The sequence below is a fragment of the Neoarius graeffei genome, chromosome 11, assembly GCF_027579695.1.
Source record: "Neoarius graeffei isolate fNeoGra1 chromosome 11, fNeoGra1.pri, whole genome shotgun sequence".
Lineage (NCBI taxonomy): Eukaryota > Metazoa > Chordata > Actinopteri > Siluriformes > Ariidae > Neoarius > Neoarius graeffei.
The window spans coordinates 13,613,519-13,630,600 of NC_083579.1; the positions used below are offsets into that span (position 1 = coordinate 13,613,519).

General features: G+C 45.7%; 1 protein-coding gene across 4 annotated transcripts in view; it reads left to right on the forward strand.

Annotated features, from left to right (window-relative positions):
• Positions 1 to 17,082, forward strand: part of LOC132894117 (zinc finger protein 271-like) — a 269,182-nt gene that overhangs the window by 190,107 nt on the left and 61,993 nt on the right. The window contains exon 11 of one of the 4 annotated variants that reach the window (XM_060933443.1): positions 9,132 to 9,141. The exons of the other annotated variants lie outside the window; for them this stretch is intronic. Within the exon in view, the coding sequence (XP_060789426.1) occupies positions 9,132 to 9,141 (10 nt within the window). The remainder of the gene's footprint in view (positions 1 to 9,131; positions 9,142 to 17,082) is intronic. 4 annotated transcript variants of the gene reach the window in all.

Sequence of the window (17,082 nt, forward strand, 5' to 3'; positions counted from 1 at the left end):
GCGACTTTGGGGCTATTTCTCATTCTGTATAGACGGAACTTTGGTCATTAGAATGTCTGGAATAATTGATCACCTTATAAGGCAATATTTTGATCAGGGGTTGACGCAGGGAGAGATTGCATTAAGTCTTTTAATAAGGGATAATTTCAAAATTAGTCCGCGGCACCTCCGCAGAAGCCTGGCCCGGCTTCGTCTCTACCGACGGAGATACAGTGATCCAGCTGAGATCATGAAATAATTTTGTTTTCTTGAGATCACGGAGTAATTGTTTTGTTTTCTCGAGATCTCGAAATAACGGTTTTATTTTCTCGAGATCTCGAATTAGTTGTATTGTTTCCTCGAGATCCTGAATTAATTATGTCGTTATCTCGGGATAACAAGGTGAATAAAAAAAGATTATATGAAGGGCCTCTCTCAGCAATAAAGGAGGAGAGGGGCGACAGCCTGAGGAAAGCCCCCACAGGAGCGCACAGCATTTGCAACATAGGCTACCCAACTCAGTACAAAAACAAAGCACTTAGGCCAAGTTTACATTAGACCGTATCTATCTCGTTTTCTTCGCGGATGCACTGTCCGTTTACATTAAAACGCCGGAAAACGGGAATCCGCCAGGGTCCATGTATTCAATCCAGATCGTGTCTGGTCCGGTGCTGTGTAAACATTGAGAATACGCGGATACGTTGTGCTGAGCTCTAGCTGGCGTCGTCATTGGACAACGTCACTGTGACAGCCACCTTCCTGATTCTCTGGTGTTGGTCATGTAACGCGACTGCTGAAAAACGGCGCGGACTTCCGCCTTGTATCACCTTTCATTAAAGAGTATAAAAGTATGAAAATACTGCAAATACTGATGCAAATACTGCCCATCGTGTAGTTATGATTGTCTTTAGGCTTGCCATCCTTCCACTTGCAAGTGGTAAGTGACTTGCGCACAGCGGCTCAGTCCCGAATCACTGCTCGTGCGCTTCACTCGCGCACTCTGTGAGCTGCGCAGGGCCGGAGTGCGCACCCTCCAGAGGGCACTCGCTGTTCAGGGCGGAGTGATTTGGAGTGTAGCCGCTGAGGAGGAAGCGATGAGACACATTTCAACTTACGTGCCGAATTAGTCATGTGATTAGCGTATCCGTGTATTGGCGTTGCTGTGTGCACGCGAATCATGTATTGGCGTTGCTGTGTGCACGCTAATCGTTTTTAAAAACGTTAATCTGATGATCCGCTGATACGGTCTAATGTAAACCCCACCTTAGTGTGTGCAGTAGGCTTCGTGCGCATTGTTCTGCACCTCTCGGAGGAAGGGGTAGGTGCCCTGTAAATCTTTGGAAAAGGTACATTTTCTTTTCGGCAAAATTGCTGTGGCATTACTGCTGCTAGCTGCTAGACAAAGAACATTCGCGCCAGTTAATGTTTATTTTATTGTTGCATGGCAACCCGTTCTGTTGTCTGGAATATTAATGTGGCTAAATCAGAGGTGGGCAAACTACGGCCCGCGGGCCACATCCGGCCCGTTGGCGTTTTTAATCCGGCCCACGGAAGACAATCATATAAACGCGATTGAGCAGATCTATAAACTATAAGCGTCAGTGTTATCACGTAGACAGGTGTTCTAGAGATCCGTCTTTCCAGTCAGTCGTATTCACGCGAGATTACATTTGCAGAGTGGTGCGGCGCGTGCCATGGAAGTCATTCTGGCGCCCGTGCCACTGATTATCTCGAGAACACAGGATAAAACTTTACAGTGAGTGGTCCTAAAAAAAGAAAAGTGGACAGCGAGTGCAGGGTGTTCAATAAAGAATGGACAATAAATTTTTTTTGCTGAAGTCCGATCAAAGGCTGTATGCCTTATTTGCAAAGAAACCGTTGCAGTTTTAAAGGAATATAACATCAAACGGCACTTTTCCTCCAAGCATGCTAATTATGCTAACAACCAGTCAGCGCAAGCACGGACGAATACAGCTCAGCGGTTGCTGAGTGAATGTGAGTATTAACTCATTTATGTCCCTGTCTGCTATTATAGGTGTATTATGAGCAGCTGACCTTGCTTCTGCTTGTATCTGTTCCTGGACTTTTGCCTGTGGAGGTTATTCTGATCTATGAGTGGCCTTTTGGAATATGAAAACCTGTTTGGAACCTGTGTTTTGATTTTTTGAGGACTGGAAATATTTCAGTGAGTGACTTTGAACCTGAAAACCAGTTTGGAGTTTTTTGCTTTCTTGAGCCGTTTTGTTTGATTTTGTGGGCTGGATGGATCCAGTGCCAAACCACTGAACTGCAAACATGTTGGCATGGTGTGGTACCCAAACTGTTGAACTGCAAACATGTTGGCATGGTGTGGTACCTCTCCTACTAATGGTGGTTGGTTGTACTGGTAGGCTGGAAGTGGATGGTTAAAAAAAAAAAAACACTCAGGTGTAAATCTACGAGTTCAGTGAAATGTACAAAAATGATATGTACTGATACGTAATTTAGTTCAATTTAATGATATGCAATTTAGTTGTATGTATAAAATGATACAAATATACAAATACACTGGCATCCTACTCATCCTGGCAGCTCAAAGATGTAATTTAAGAATTAAGTGTGCTACTTTTCTTACTGTCGTGTGTGTGTGTGTGTGTGTGTGTGTGTGTGTGTGTGTATGTATTACTTTTCTGGATGGATCCAGTGCCAATCTATTGAACTGCAAGCATTTTTCTGCTCTGTCTTTGTTGACTGAGAACTAAAATAAATGTCAATCTGATCTGCATTTGGATCTCTGTCAGTGAAGGCCTTACAATAACACTAAAGCTTTTCCGGTTTATGTTCGATATGTATGAATTTGGTGTTGGCACGGCCTGCCTGGCAAATTTCAAAAGTCAATGTGGCCCCTGAGCCAAAAAGTTTGCCCACCCCTGGGCTAAATAAACACCCATGCCACAGGGCCAGGGGGCAGTAACCAGGAAAGTTTGCGATTCCTGTCAATTCATCAAAATAGTAAATGCAGACATTTCTCTGCTAATGATTCCCATGCTGCTCAGTCGCAAACGTCGTGAGTGGCGAAAACCGGGACATATCCGTGTCCCGACAGACTTTTGTCGGGACTCGGGGGACACAACCCCAAATCGGGACTGTCCCGGTAAAACCGGGACGTCTGGTCACCCTACTTTAGTTGTATGTTGAAATTATTTAAATAATCTTAACTTCAAGTCCCCTATCCATCAGGGTTATTTATTTATTTATTTAGCAAAATTGCGCTATTCCGACTTTATTTCTCCCAATAACGGCTATATTTATCTCAATTCCGATTTTATTTCTTGGAATTCCGACTTCATTGCTCAGAGTTCCAACTTTTTTTTATTTCTTGAAATTCCGACTTGATTTCTCGCAGATTTTTTTTTTTTTGTATTTTTTTAGCCAGTCAGGCAGCGTCATCCCTTCTGCAGTATGTTAATCAGAAAGTTTTACACATTGAAAATGGATGCATTCATCATCATCATCTTTTGGCTGCCCCCGATTAGGGGTCGCCACAGTGGATCCTTCGTCTCCACTGCTCCCTGTCTTCTGCATCCTTCTCTACCACACCTGCCACTTTCATGTCCTCTCTCACCACATCCATGTATCTCCTCTTTGGCCTTCCTCATTTTCATTTGCCTGGCAGCTCCATCCTCAACATTTTCCTTCCCACATGCTCTGCATCTCTTCTCAGGGTGTGCCCATACCATCTCAGTCTCATCTCTCTTAGCTAAATTCCCAAGCTCTCCACATGTGCTGTCTATGATGTGCTCGTTCCTTATCCTGTCCAACCTTGTCACTCCCATCGCAAACCTTAACATCCTCAACTCCACCACCTCCAACTTTGCCTCCTGTCTCTTCGTTAAGGGTATGGTCTCCAATCCATACATCACAGCTGGTCTCACTACTGTCTTATACATCTTACCTTCACTTTTGCTGGGACTTTCCTATCACAAATGACTCCCAAAATCCTTCTCCAACTGCTCCACCCTGCCTGCACTCTCTTTCTCACCTCACTATTGCAGACCCCATTTTCCTGCACAGTTGACCCCAAGTACTTGAATTCACCAACTTTCTTTACGTCTACTCCTTGTATCTTCACTACACTCTCATCCCCATTCTCACTGATGCACATGTATTCTGTTTTGCTACTGCTCACCTTCATTCCTCTTTGTTCCAATGCATAGCTCCATCTCTCCAAACTCAACTCAACCTCCTTTCTACTTTCACCACATATCACAATATCGTCTGCAAACATCATGTTCCATGGTGACTCTTGCCTCACTTTGTCCGTCAAGATATCCATCACTATGGCAAACAAGAAAGGACTCAAAGCAGATCCTTGATGGAGTCCCACCTTCACCTTGAACCATTCAGTCGTTCCAACCGCACACCTCACTGCTGTTTCACTGTTCTCATACATGTCTTGTACCACTCTAATATACTTCTCATTCACACCACTCTTTCTCATACAATACCATAACTCCTCTCTCGGCACTCTATCGTATGCCTTCTCCAGGTCTACAAACACACAATGTAGCTTTCTCTGGCCTTCTCTGTACTTCTCCATGAACATTCTTAAAGCAAAAATTGCATCCAACGTGCTCTTCCTGGCATAAACCCATACTGCTGTTCACAGATTGCTACCTCTCTTCTCAATCTCACCTCCAGTACGCTTTCCCATAGCTTCATGGTGTGGCTCATCAATTTTATCCCTCTGCAGCTCTGTGCATCTCCCTTATTCTTGTATAATGGGACTAGCACACACACTCCATTCATTTGGTATTTTCTCATTCTCTAGGATCTTATTAAACAATCTCGTTAGGAGCTCCACAGCCGTCTCACCCAAACATCTCTAAGCCTCATTCGGGATACGATCTGGTCTGACTGCTTTCCCAGTCTTCATTCTTTTCATGGCTGCCCTCACCTTATCCTTACTAACCAACTCTGCTTCCTGATTTGCTGTCTCCAATGAATCTGACCTTTTCTGTCTTGGATTCTCCTCGTTTAATAAATCCTCAAAGTACTCCTTCCACCTTCTTAATACACTCTTTGTTTGTCAGCACATTTCCATTTCCATCTTTCATCACTCTTACCTGCTGTACATCCCTCGCGTCCCTGTTACTCTGCCTAGCTCGTCTGTACAGGTCTTTCTCTCCTTTGGTCTCCAGTCTTTCGTACAACTCCTGGTATGCACCTGCTTTCGCCTTCGCTACTGCTCTCTTTGCCTTCTGTGTCGTCTCTCTGTATAACCACCTGCTTTCCTCGTCTCTCTGATCATCCCAATTCTTCTTTGCTCGCCTCTTCTCTTTTATAATTTCCTGCACTTTTTTGTTACTCCACCATGTCTCCTTGTCTTCCTTCTTCCTTCCCGATGACCACCCTAGCACCTTCCTTGCTGCCTCTTACTAGTACAGCAGTAGTATTACCCCTTCTGCAGAGTAAAATGGATGCAATCATAGGTGACTATTTTACGCATGGTTTCCTGAACCGGGAGATCTTGTTACTAAAAGAATCGTATGGTATTGAGCTCTAAGCCTCTGATCCATGGAGAGAGAGAGAGAGAATTCTGTCTAAAGGCCTCTGCATGCTCTTGCGACAAGGCTTTCGCAGATAGCTTTTCGCAGACAGTTGTAATTTATTGTTGAGCGGGGGAATAGGCGTGCGCGATGTTATTCACCGGCACAACGCAAGGGGGCGCGAAGTCGCTAGGAGTAGTTGGTGGGTGTGGTTAGTGGAGTGTTTATCCTCCGGTTACTTATAATGACTAGAACTTATTTTTTATAATGACTAGAACTGGAGTCGTATAGATGTACGTACTTCCTCAATCAACCACTGTTCGTGCTGCTCCATCTTCGCTCGTGTTTTTAAAAATGCCGGTCGTGAAAACAAACCAAACCGGGAAAGTAGGGAAGCGGAAGTGCGTGTACAGCGGATGTAGAGTGGACCAATCAGAGCCCTCTTGTCTGCGGCGCTGTCTGCGAGGCTTCTGCGGTGGTCACAACTTTTGGGAGGTGCGCGCAGAGCGTCTGCGAAGGTGGGGGGGCTACGCAGACACTGTCTGCGACACCGTCTGCGAGGACTGGGTTGTCAGCATAAATTGGCCTTCACAGTTAGCTCTGACAGCAACAAAACCTGTTACTTTAACTCAAGGCTAAAAGCCCAACTCACAAATCTCTGCATCCTGTTTTCGCTGTGGTTTTATTCTTAAAGTTATGACCAGAAGCAATTTGTATCTCCACCGCTTTGATGCTTCTTTCAGGATATTGGTCTTCTTGCTGATATTCTTCATCTGCCATGCTGTCTTCTGTTTACAAAACAAGTTACACCTCCAAGATGTGTAGATTGTTCAGAGTGTCATCCTAATCGTGTCATAACTGATAATGCAATAGCTTAGTTCATGTGGAGTAGGAAAGTTTGGACAGCATTGTTATTACGTCTGCCAGGGAGGTTGTGTATTCAGTGCAGTTTTTTTTGTTTTGTTTTGTCCAATCGGGTCAATTTATCTGTATAGTGTAGGGGTGTCACGATTCGGTTCGGTTCATCAAAAATCGAATCGGTAGCAGTACGATTCGATTTCGATTCGTCATACTTCAATTTCGATTCGATTCATGAATTACCTTACATCCCAAGTCTCCCAGAACTTCCGGGAGTCTCCTGCATATTGATATAAGCGAGCAAGAGCGTGCGCGCGCAACATTAAGGTCTGCATCACGCATCTTAGAATGTGCGCGCGCGAGGGAGACTGTGTGTAGTGTTGCCAGATATTGTTGACATTTTCCATCCCAAAATATGTTCAAAACCCACCAAAATGCACTTATTAAAACCACCCAATGTGGCAACACTGCCTGTGTGCCTGTTCATGTAGCGCATGCCAGACAAAGAGCATCCTGATTGGGTTACTCAGCAAAATAAGCCAATCAGCTTTCAGTGTGGGCGGGCTTTTATCCCTTTTCTCGAGGACCGACCGGCATAGCAGAGAGAGAGCGCGCGCCCCAAAAAACGAAAGTACAAAACCCACTTCAGCTCAGATTACACAAAAGAATCTCCCTGTCTAATAAGGGTAGAAAATAATGACAGTTTTGCGCGATGTGCTGTTTGGAGCAGTGGTTTCAGCATTGCCCATGGTGGCTTAAATGATTGTAAAGGACATGTTGAGGTGAGGAGTGTCAGTTCATGTGCATTATAGGTCTACAACAGGCTGTCATGAAAAGACCAAACTTATTGAAGATTTCCGTAAAGTAACAATGTATGAATATACATCATATATCACATACACATCATATATAAGTGTGTATCTTTTTATAAATGAGGTTAGCTTGTCTAATGTACAGTGGGGCAAAAAAGTATTTAGTCAGTCACCAATTGTGCAAGTTCTCCCACTTAAAAAGATGAGAGAGGCCTGTAATTTTCATCATAGGTATACCTCAACTATGAGAGACAAAATGAGAAAAAAAAAATCCAGAAAATCACATTGTCTGATTTTTAAAGCATTTAATTGCAAATTATGGTGAAAAATAAGTATTTGGTCAATAACAACAAAAGTTCATCTCAATACTTTGTTATATACCCTTTGTTGGCAATGACAGAGGTCAAACGTTTTCTGTAAGTCTTCACAAGGTTTTCACACACTGTTGCCGGTATTTTGGCCCATTCCTCCATGCAGATCTCCTCTAGAGCAGTGATGTTTTGGGGCTGTCGCTGGGCAACACGGACTTTCAACTCCCTCCAAAGATTTTCTATGGGGTTGAGATCTGGAGACTGGCTAGGCCACTCCAGGACCTTAAAATGCTTCTTACAAAGCCACTCCTTCGTTCCCCAGGCAGTGTGTTTGGGATCATTGTCATGCTGAAAGACCCAGCCACATTTCATCTTCAATGCCCTTGCTGATGGAAGGAGGTTTTCACTCAAAATCTCATGATACATGGCCCCATTCATTCTTTCCTTTACACGGATCAGTCGTCCTGGTCCCTTTACAGAAACACAGCCCCAAAGCATGATGTTTCCACCCCCATGCTTCACAGTAGGTATGGTGTTCTTTGGATGCAACTCAGCATTCTTTCTCCTCCAAACACAAGAAGTTGAGTTTTTACCAAAAAGTTCAATTTTGGTTTCATCTGACCATATGACATTCTCCCAATCCTCTTCTGGATCATCCAAATGCTCTCTAGCAAACTTCAGATGGGCCTGGACATGTACTGGCTTAAGCAGGGGGACACGTCTGGCACTGCAGGATTTGAGTCCCTGGCGGTGTAGTGTGTTACTGATGGTAGCCTTTGTTACTTTGGTCCCAGCTCTCTGCAGGTCATTCACTAGGTCCTCCTGTGTGGTTCTGGGATTTTTGCTCACTGTTCCTGTGATCATTTTGACTCCACGGGGTGAGATCTTGCGTGAAGCCCCAGATCGAGGGAGATTATCAGTGGTCTTGTATGTCTTCCGTTTTCTAATAATTGCTCCCACAGTTGATTTCTTCACACCAAGCTGCTTACCTATTGCAGATTCAGTCTTCCCAGCCTGGTGCAGGTCTACAATTTTGTTTCTGGTGTCCTTTGACAGCTCTTTGGTCTTGGCCATAGTGGAGTTTGGAGTGTGACTGTTTGAGGTTGTGGACAGGTGTCTTTTATACTGATAACGAGTTCAAACAGGTGCCATTAATACAGGTAACGAGTGGAGGACAGAGGAGCCTCTTAAAGAAGTTGTTACAGGTCTGTGAGAGCCAGAAATCTTGCTTGTTTGTAGGTGACCAAATACTTATTTTACCGAGGAATTTACCAATTAATTCATAAAAAATCCTACAATGTGATTTCCTGGATTCTTTCCCTCCATTCTGTCTCTCATCGTTGAAGTGTACCTATGATGAAAATTACAGGCCTCTCTCATCTTTTTAAGTGGAAGAACTTGCACAATTGGTGGCTGACTAAATACTTTTTTGCCCCACTGTAGCATGTTGGGGAGAATCATAGTATCATATCTTATGCCGCTTTTCCACTACAAACGCGGCTGAGTCGGGCTGAGCCGTGCCGTGCTGAGTTGGGCTGAGTCGAGCTGAGCGGGGCTGTTGGAGTTGCATTTCGACTACAACCGCGCTGAACCGTGCTGGCTGGAAGTGGGTGGACACATTGGGTGGAGTTAGCGAAAGTGGGTGGACGTCACGTGATGTCGTTAAGCAGCGCAAACAGTGACATCAGTGATCTTTTAAGCGGTAGTCTCACGACCCGGATAGTAAACAATAAACATGGAGTCGTTAGTGTTGCTGGTCTTGGTGCTGTGGCTTGTTGTCACCGACAACGCCAACAGATACTGGCAAGAGCGTATAGATGAGGCGAGGCACATAAGGCTTCAGAAATTTTCGTAATTCTTCTTCTTCCGGGTTTACGGTGTTTACAGATCCCAGCGTGCTCGTGGGGCGTGTGTGGGCATGTGAGGACACTCCTCCTCACCAATCAGTGCACAGGGGAGTGTCTGCTCACGCCCCCAGCCTCACTCGGCTCGCTTTGGCTCGCTTCAGCCCCACTCCAAAACGGTGCGAGTTTTAGGGGCTAAGCAGGGCTGAAGCGAGCTGAGTCGTGCTGTTCTTTGGTAGTCGAAACGAGAGCCGTGTCGGGCTGAAGTGAGCTGAAGTGAGCTGAAGTGAGCTGAAAAAGGGTCGTGGAAAAGGGCCATATATTTCTGATAAAATTTTAGGTATGATACCGTGTATAACTCTCCTACTTATTGCTCATTTCATTATTTTGAGTTAATGTTGACTGTTGACTGAAAATTTTACCTTTGTGTAACAGTTTTCAAATTAAAGTGAAACTAGTCAAAGTACATCATTTCTTATTTGTTTATCAACAAAGTGAATCGAATCGAAAAGAATCGAATCGAGTACTAATAATTGTATCGAATCGAAGAGTGAGTGAATCGTGACACCCCTAGTATAGTGCTTTTAATAACAGATATTGTTGCAAACCAGCTTTACAGAAAAATACAGATTTTAAACATATTAATTAACATATCCCTAATGAGCAAGCCTGAGGCAACAATGGCAAGGACACACTGCCTGAGATGACATGAGGAAGAAACCTCAAAAGGGAACTCATCCTCATTTGGGTGATGACAGATCGCATGATTGTAAATAACTCACTTCTGTAAGTCTCCTGTATGGTTAAAAAAATGCAATTGTGTAACCAGGAAATTCATTATAGTTTTAACATGAAGTCTATTTTGTTGATATTACCAACTGTTCATTGATGGAGACTTGAGTGTAAAACTGTTCCTGACAACTGCAGTCCTAGACCCGGGGCTCAACATTAACGGTAGTCCAACTGTCTGGGACGACCAAATGTTTGGCCCAGATAAGTCAAATCCGCATGTGCCTGTCATATGGACAAATTGAATATTTGTTGAAAATCACCATTTTAATCATAATTATTCAGAAGTTACATTGATAAAGTTCCAACAAAACTAGTTCAAACACCTCAATCCAGCTGTGTTCGTGAGGTCTTGAGCAGGGGCGATTTCTCAGAGACAACAAGGGAAGCCGAGCTTCCCCTAAAATTCTCTCCCCAAACTGCGGCGTCTACGACGTTGAATTCTCATTAAAACAATAACTTGCATAACATAATATATGCCCAAGATTGTATTTATGTTCATAACTATCCTGTAACTTATTTGAGTGATGTCTGACGAACTTGCAGTTCGCTACGAGAATCACCTTTGCTGTCAGGCTGTAACCTTTCTTATTTCAATGGGCTCTATGGACTGGCAGCAGTGTTGCCAGATTGGGCGGTTTTAAGTGCATTTTGGTGGGTTTTGAACATATTTTGGGATGGAAAACGTCAGCAGTATCTGGCAACACTGACTGGCAGCCGGGTATCCGTTGCAGTCTACGAGACGGCTCTGAACAGCCAATTTCGGCTAGTTGTTATTGGTTAAAATCAACAAAATCGTCACTTCCAGGGAAGCCGGGCTTCTCTGGGACTAAACGAGACAGTGGGAGGGACAAGAAGCCAGGCTGATAAAGGATTATTGGAGGTAGTGTTTGAAAGACATGAGGAGGGCGGTACATCGGCGAGGAACACGGAAGTATGATCAGTCAGTCCCTAGCGGATGTCGAGAAAGTGCAGTCGTGTGCCAAAGTGCTGTCCGAATTTCTTTTCATATAAACGCTTCTTCTCATTGATGTCTCTGTACATTACTCTGTAAATAAATGTAAATATTACTCGTTGTGCTCCGTTAACTTTCATCCATTCTATCAGTTTGATCATTCGTGAATTCACTCGTTTATTTAATTTGTAGTTCAATCTGGTTGTAGGCTAGCTTGAGCCTTATTGGGATCTGCAGTGCTAGCTGCTAACAGAAATTGGTGAAGTCTCTGGAAAGCACAACCAGCTGGTATGACAGGGTCACAGACCATTTTCTGGAAAAGGAGCGGAGGGCAGAATTTGTGTATAAATAGTGTTCATGTTCATGAATCTGAAGTGTGTATATTGTTCAGGAATGTTAAGAGAATGGTGGGCTCTGTGTTTATAGGTTATACCTGGGTATAATATTCAAGGTTCTGTGTGTTGCATAGCCTACCTGGTTATGAATTTCCAGACTGTGTTGCAGAAGATGTTCAAGGATGTGTTGCACAGCTGGGTGTTGTGTTAAAGATTCTGTGTTGCATATCAGGGTATGATGTTCAAGGCTCTTCGTTGAATAGCCAGTGATTTTTGGATGTTTGATATTTTTGATTAAGGATATGAGGCACTAGCCTGGCAAGCCAGACTATAACATGAAATGTACAAGCAAAAATACTTTCTGCCACTAGGTAGGGTTGTCTAGTTCACTATGCTAATGGGGCACACCTTTCTATGCTTTGATATCCGGCCTACAGGTTTTATGATGAATGCGTAAAATGGGCTTCCCCTGTTTTAAAAACCAGCAGCCACCACTGGTCTTGAGGATAGTTGGGGGCACCGGCGCTTTAAGGGGGGGGCTTCGGGGGGCTCCAGCCCCTGGGCCACAGCCAATCAGGGGCCTCGTAAAGGGGCCTTGTAATATTACTAAAATAATAAACTGTCGGAATCGTGGGCCTACATTAATGTACAGATAGAAATAAGCAGGGCCGGTTCTGGAGGGGTAGCAACGGTAGCATTTGCACCCGGGACTGGTGTGGAGAGGGGCCCCAAAAAATAAGATAAAATAAAGAGTTCTCTCTGCTCCTGAATAAGTGCATTACTGAGTGTCTCTGAGCAAAGGAGAGCCTGAATGTTGCAACCTCCCTATTGGCTGTTTAGTGGTTGTTTGTAAAAATGTATCAGTTGTTGTTCTTCCCACGGGAATCATCGCGGGCTCGAGAGACGAGACCTGACGAGTTAGTTCGTTGGTAGCAGAACAAAATGTCTGGACACAAATCGGGTTTTCAGAAAAGGAAAGAAAAACGCAGGGTCGAAAATACAAAAAAGGAAGCAGAAAATGCAAAACGAGTTTTAAGGTAGGACAAATGGTTACTTTTTAAGGCAGCCCGCCGTGGCTGCAGGCTTTCAGTTGTGTCATTGAATGGTTACTTTTCTGAGGCAGCCCGCTGTGGCTGCAGGCTTATTTATTATAGCCCATTTAGTTAAAATAGTTGATGTAAAATGTTTATAGTTATAGTTATGTGATGGTTGTCCTGATTTAGACTGGTGTGTGTGTGTGTGTGTGTGTGTGTGTGTGTGTGTTTTTGTTTTTTGTTTTTTTTTTTTGGGGGGGGGGTTGTGCGATGTTGCACCCGGGTCCAGATTAGGGCAGAACCGGCCCTAGAAATAAGGTTAGATTACTCCCACTTGGTCAAACGCATGCCGCAGAGTCTCGTCTCGCAACTGCTCTAACGGGAAATCCGCAAGGGATTCCCCGAGAGAGGGAGGAGGAGCCTGCTGCTCCTCACTCTGACACGGTGATGACGTAGACGGCTCTGTGACAGCTGCTCCCGCTAATGCCACACCGGGACCTCCCCCCGCTAAACTATGGCAGGCCCCACTCTTCACTAAATGAGTCATTAATTCCCCAAATCTCGGCCAATCAGTCCCTAAAATTATCGAGTAGGTTAAGGTGAGGATTAACTGCCACCTGTACTCTAACGCTACGTTCACACTGCAAGGCTTAATGCTCAATTCCGATTTTTTTGTGAAATCCGATTTTTTTTGTGAGGTCGTTCACATTAACAAATATATGCGACTTGTATGTGATCCTCAGTATGAACGAAAAGCAACCTAAAAGTGTTCCGCATGCGCATTGCAGGATACAACGACGTCACACGCAGTGAGCATGGCCAGTGTTTACGGAAGTAAAACCGCCCGGTTGCGGTATGACCCATCCAATCTAGCTTGAATAGCTGCATCCCCCCAAATGGAAATCAGCTCCCTAACCTCTGCGTCCTTCCATTGAGAAGATTCTGAACCTTCACAGCCCGAAGCGTCCCTCGCATTGATGTCATGCGCAGGGGCGCAGATACGTTTTTTGAACTGGGAGGGACAAAAAACTGGGGGGGGACAAAGCTCCCAGCAAACCAACCCCAACTCCGATATGCCTGTCAAACTTGTTGTTAGTAACCATAGCAACCAAGCTCGAGCTCGCAACCTGTGCAGTCCGCGCAGCTCAACCAACCGAATATCAGTCTTTGTTTTATGTGAGTTGTTGCAACTATGTATATACTGCTGTGCACCTCAATAAACCGAATAGTAATTAGTCTTTTGATTTTTCCGTGAGGTTTGCCTTATACAAAGAAAGACAGCATAGACGTTTTTTCCTCCCTATAAGTGGGGGGGACCAAACGAGGTGAATTTAAATCTGGGTGGGACGAGTCCCACCCTCTATCTGCGCCCGTGATTATGCACCATGTTGTTGTAACTTTTTTTGAGAGACCCGCCGCCTACTTCAGCGCAGAATAGTGACGTTTGTGGCTTGTTGATGACGTGTAAGTCGGATGAATGCGACCTGGCGGTTCAGACTGAAGTCGCATATGAAAAGAGCGGATAGGGATCGGAATTAGCACCACATATCCAAACGGCCTGGGTCGGATTTGAAAAAATCGGATCTGTGTCGTTCATATTGTCAATAAAAGATCAGATACAGGTCACATATGGGCGAAAAGATCGGATTTGAGTCACTTCAGCCTGCAGTGTGAACGTAGCCTAAATTTCTCCCCTCGAAATAGAATGTGGACCGACACTAAAGGGTAGTTGTGAACATCCCCGTGCACACAACACCTTCACCAGTTGTGCTGTCCCCAATGCCTTGTCTTGCACCAGGCTTTGGTGGATTGAGGTCTGATTACAGCCGGAGTCCACCAAAGCCTGATGCGTATCCCCTTGGATACTCACCGGTATGGACCCTTTTCAGTCACGTGACCTTCGTAAACGCGACCGCCATTTTGGACATGTAGTGGACTTCGGCTCAAATCGGTTTGAATGCGAGGAAGGCGACAAACATAAAAGAAAAAGGAGCGAGATGCAGAAAACTGTATTTACTAGTTTACTGTAATTATGATCTGGCAGCTATTTACACCGGATCCAGTGTAAATAGCTGCCGGAGCCAACGTCCGGCCGGGCCGCGAGCGCGCGCGCTCCGGCTCCGCGGCCGCCGGCTCCGGCGGCTATTTACACTGGATCCGGTGTAAATAGCTGCCACATCATAATTACAGTAAACTAGAATGGAATGTTAACAGCAATGTAATGCCTTTTCTGGCTAATTTTATTCGTCTTACCTCCAACAAAGTGGTCACTACACAAGCATTGGTATGCCGCTATCCATCTTCTCCGTCGGTCAGCATCTACCGGGATCCGATAAAATGATAACCCTTGCCTTGTTTGTTGATGGTTACTACATCCAGGTGCACAACAACATAGTGGCATGATGGAAGTCTTGCTGAAAATAAACACTTTCTTTGCTGCCGTTCCTCAATGCTGGCTGTGGTAAACTACTGGTAGTACATGTCCAAAATGGCGGCCGCGTTTGTCGTGACATCACGTGAAAAGGGTCTATACGATACGCTCTGGCCCGATCGAGGGTGGTCTCTGGCTCGTCGGGGATCCGGACCACCGCGCCCACCTCCATTGCCGAGCACTGATGCTGGAGGTGCCCCGGTTCCCCGCAGTGCCAGCATACCGGCCCAGGCTCTCCCTCTGCACCGGTGTTCTGGAGTTCACTCACCTAAGTAGGGGAAGACACAGACACAGAAGTAGGAAACAGTAGGGCACTGCGGGTGCGGCGGGCTGGCTGGAGTGGAGCCGGCCCCAGCCTCAAGTGGTGGGGGAACGGCGTGAGGACGAGGAACGGGGGGGAGGGAAAGAGAGAAGAGAGGGGAGAAGAGGAGACGTGCTGTCCTGCCGTCGGAACAGCCGCCATATGGTCCTCCGCCAGCTCGATGGCCCGATCCAGCAACGCCGGGCGATGGCACTGGACCCACTCCGCGGTTCCTCTCGGAAGTCGGGCGACAAATTATTCCAGCACCACGAGGTCGAGGATTCCCTCGGCGTCGCGGTTATTGGCCCTCAGCCACCGCCGGTAGGCATCCCGGAGCTGCTGGCCATACACGAACGGCCGGCCGACCTTCTCCAAGCACAGCACGCGAAAGCGCTGCCGCTGCTGTTCCGGTGTGTGCCCCACACGTTGGAGGACGGCCCTGCGGAGGTCGACGTAGACCAGCCGGCTGTCGGCGGGGAGCAGGGGGAGGAGGCGTGCTGCGCGCTGCTCCACCGGCCAACCCCACGCCTCTGCTACCTGCTCAAAAAGAGCGAGGAAGTCTTCGGGGTCGTCCTGCGGAACCATCTTCGTTAGGGTGAGGTGGGGAGGGTCCACGCCCGTGGTGATGGCCGACGCCGACGCGAGCAGGTGCCGGAACGCCTGGCGATCTTCCTGCTGCGTCAGCTTCAGGGCTTCGAACCGTTGTTCTTGCTCCTTCCGGAGGGCGACCAGGGCCTGGTGCTGGCTCTTTTGGCCCGTGGCGAGGGCATGGACCAGGTCCTTGAAGGGGGAGGACTCCATGCAGCTGTTCTCTTCCGCACTCCGAGTCCTGGTTTTCGGCACCACTGTAGCAAGAGTTTTAGGTGGGTGGAGCACAGAAGCACGGCAGGCCAGAACTGAGTTCTCAAAAACTCTATTTCGCTTTTCAGCTTTTATATTCACTCTCTCATACACGCACGCACACAAGCGTCCAGGTTGGGGGAGAGCCCCCTTCCTCTGCTCTCCCTCTCCTTTATAGGGCACGGTCACTGGGGAAGACACACAAACACAGGTTAATTCCCATCAGGTGTAGTGATTCTGCCACTTACCTTCCCTAACTGGGTGCCCCATTCACAGACTGATGCTTGACCACGCCCTCGCTGCCACAGCCATGTTGCCCACAGAATATATTGCACTGTAATTAGTGTATTGAAATGGATATTGCACTATAATTAGGTTGCACAAACGGGTATAATTGCTGTAGAAATGTATTGTACAGTTGTGGTCAGAAGTTGACATACAGTGACATGAATGTCATGGCAATATTTGGGCTTTCTGTAATTTCTTTGAACTGTTCTTTTCTTGTGGCGGAATGACATCTTTTAATTAAAAAAAACCACTAGAATTTGGTGCACAAGTTAATTTTCTTTGGGGTTTCTGAAATCAACACAGGGTCAAAATTATACAGTGCCTTGCAAAAATATTCATACCCCTTGAACTTTCACATTTTTCATCCTTACAACCACGAACTTAAAAGTTTTTTATTAAGATTTTATGTGATAGACCAACACAGAGTAGCACATAATTGTGAAGTGAAACGAAAACGATAAATGATCTTCAAAATTTTAAACAAATAAAAATCTGAAAAATGTGATGTGCATTAGTATTCAGCCCCCCTGCGTCAATACTTTGTAGAGCCACCTTTTGTTGCAATTACAGCTGCAAGTCTTTTGTGGTATGTCTCTACCAGCTTTGCACATCTAGACACTGAAATTTTTGCCCATTCTTCTTTGCAAAATAGCTCAAGCTCAGCCAGATTGGATGGAGAGCGTCTGTGAACAGCAATTTTCAAGTCTTGCCACAGATGCTCAATGGGATTTAGGTCTGGACTTTGACTGGGCCATTCTAACACGTGAATATTCTTTG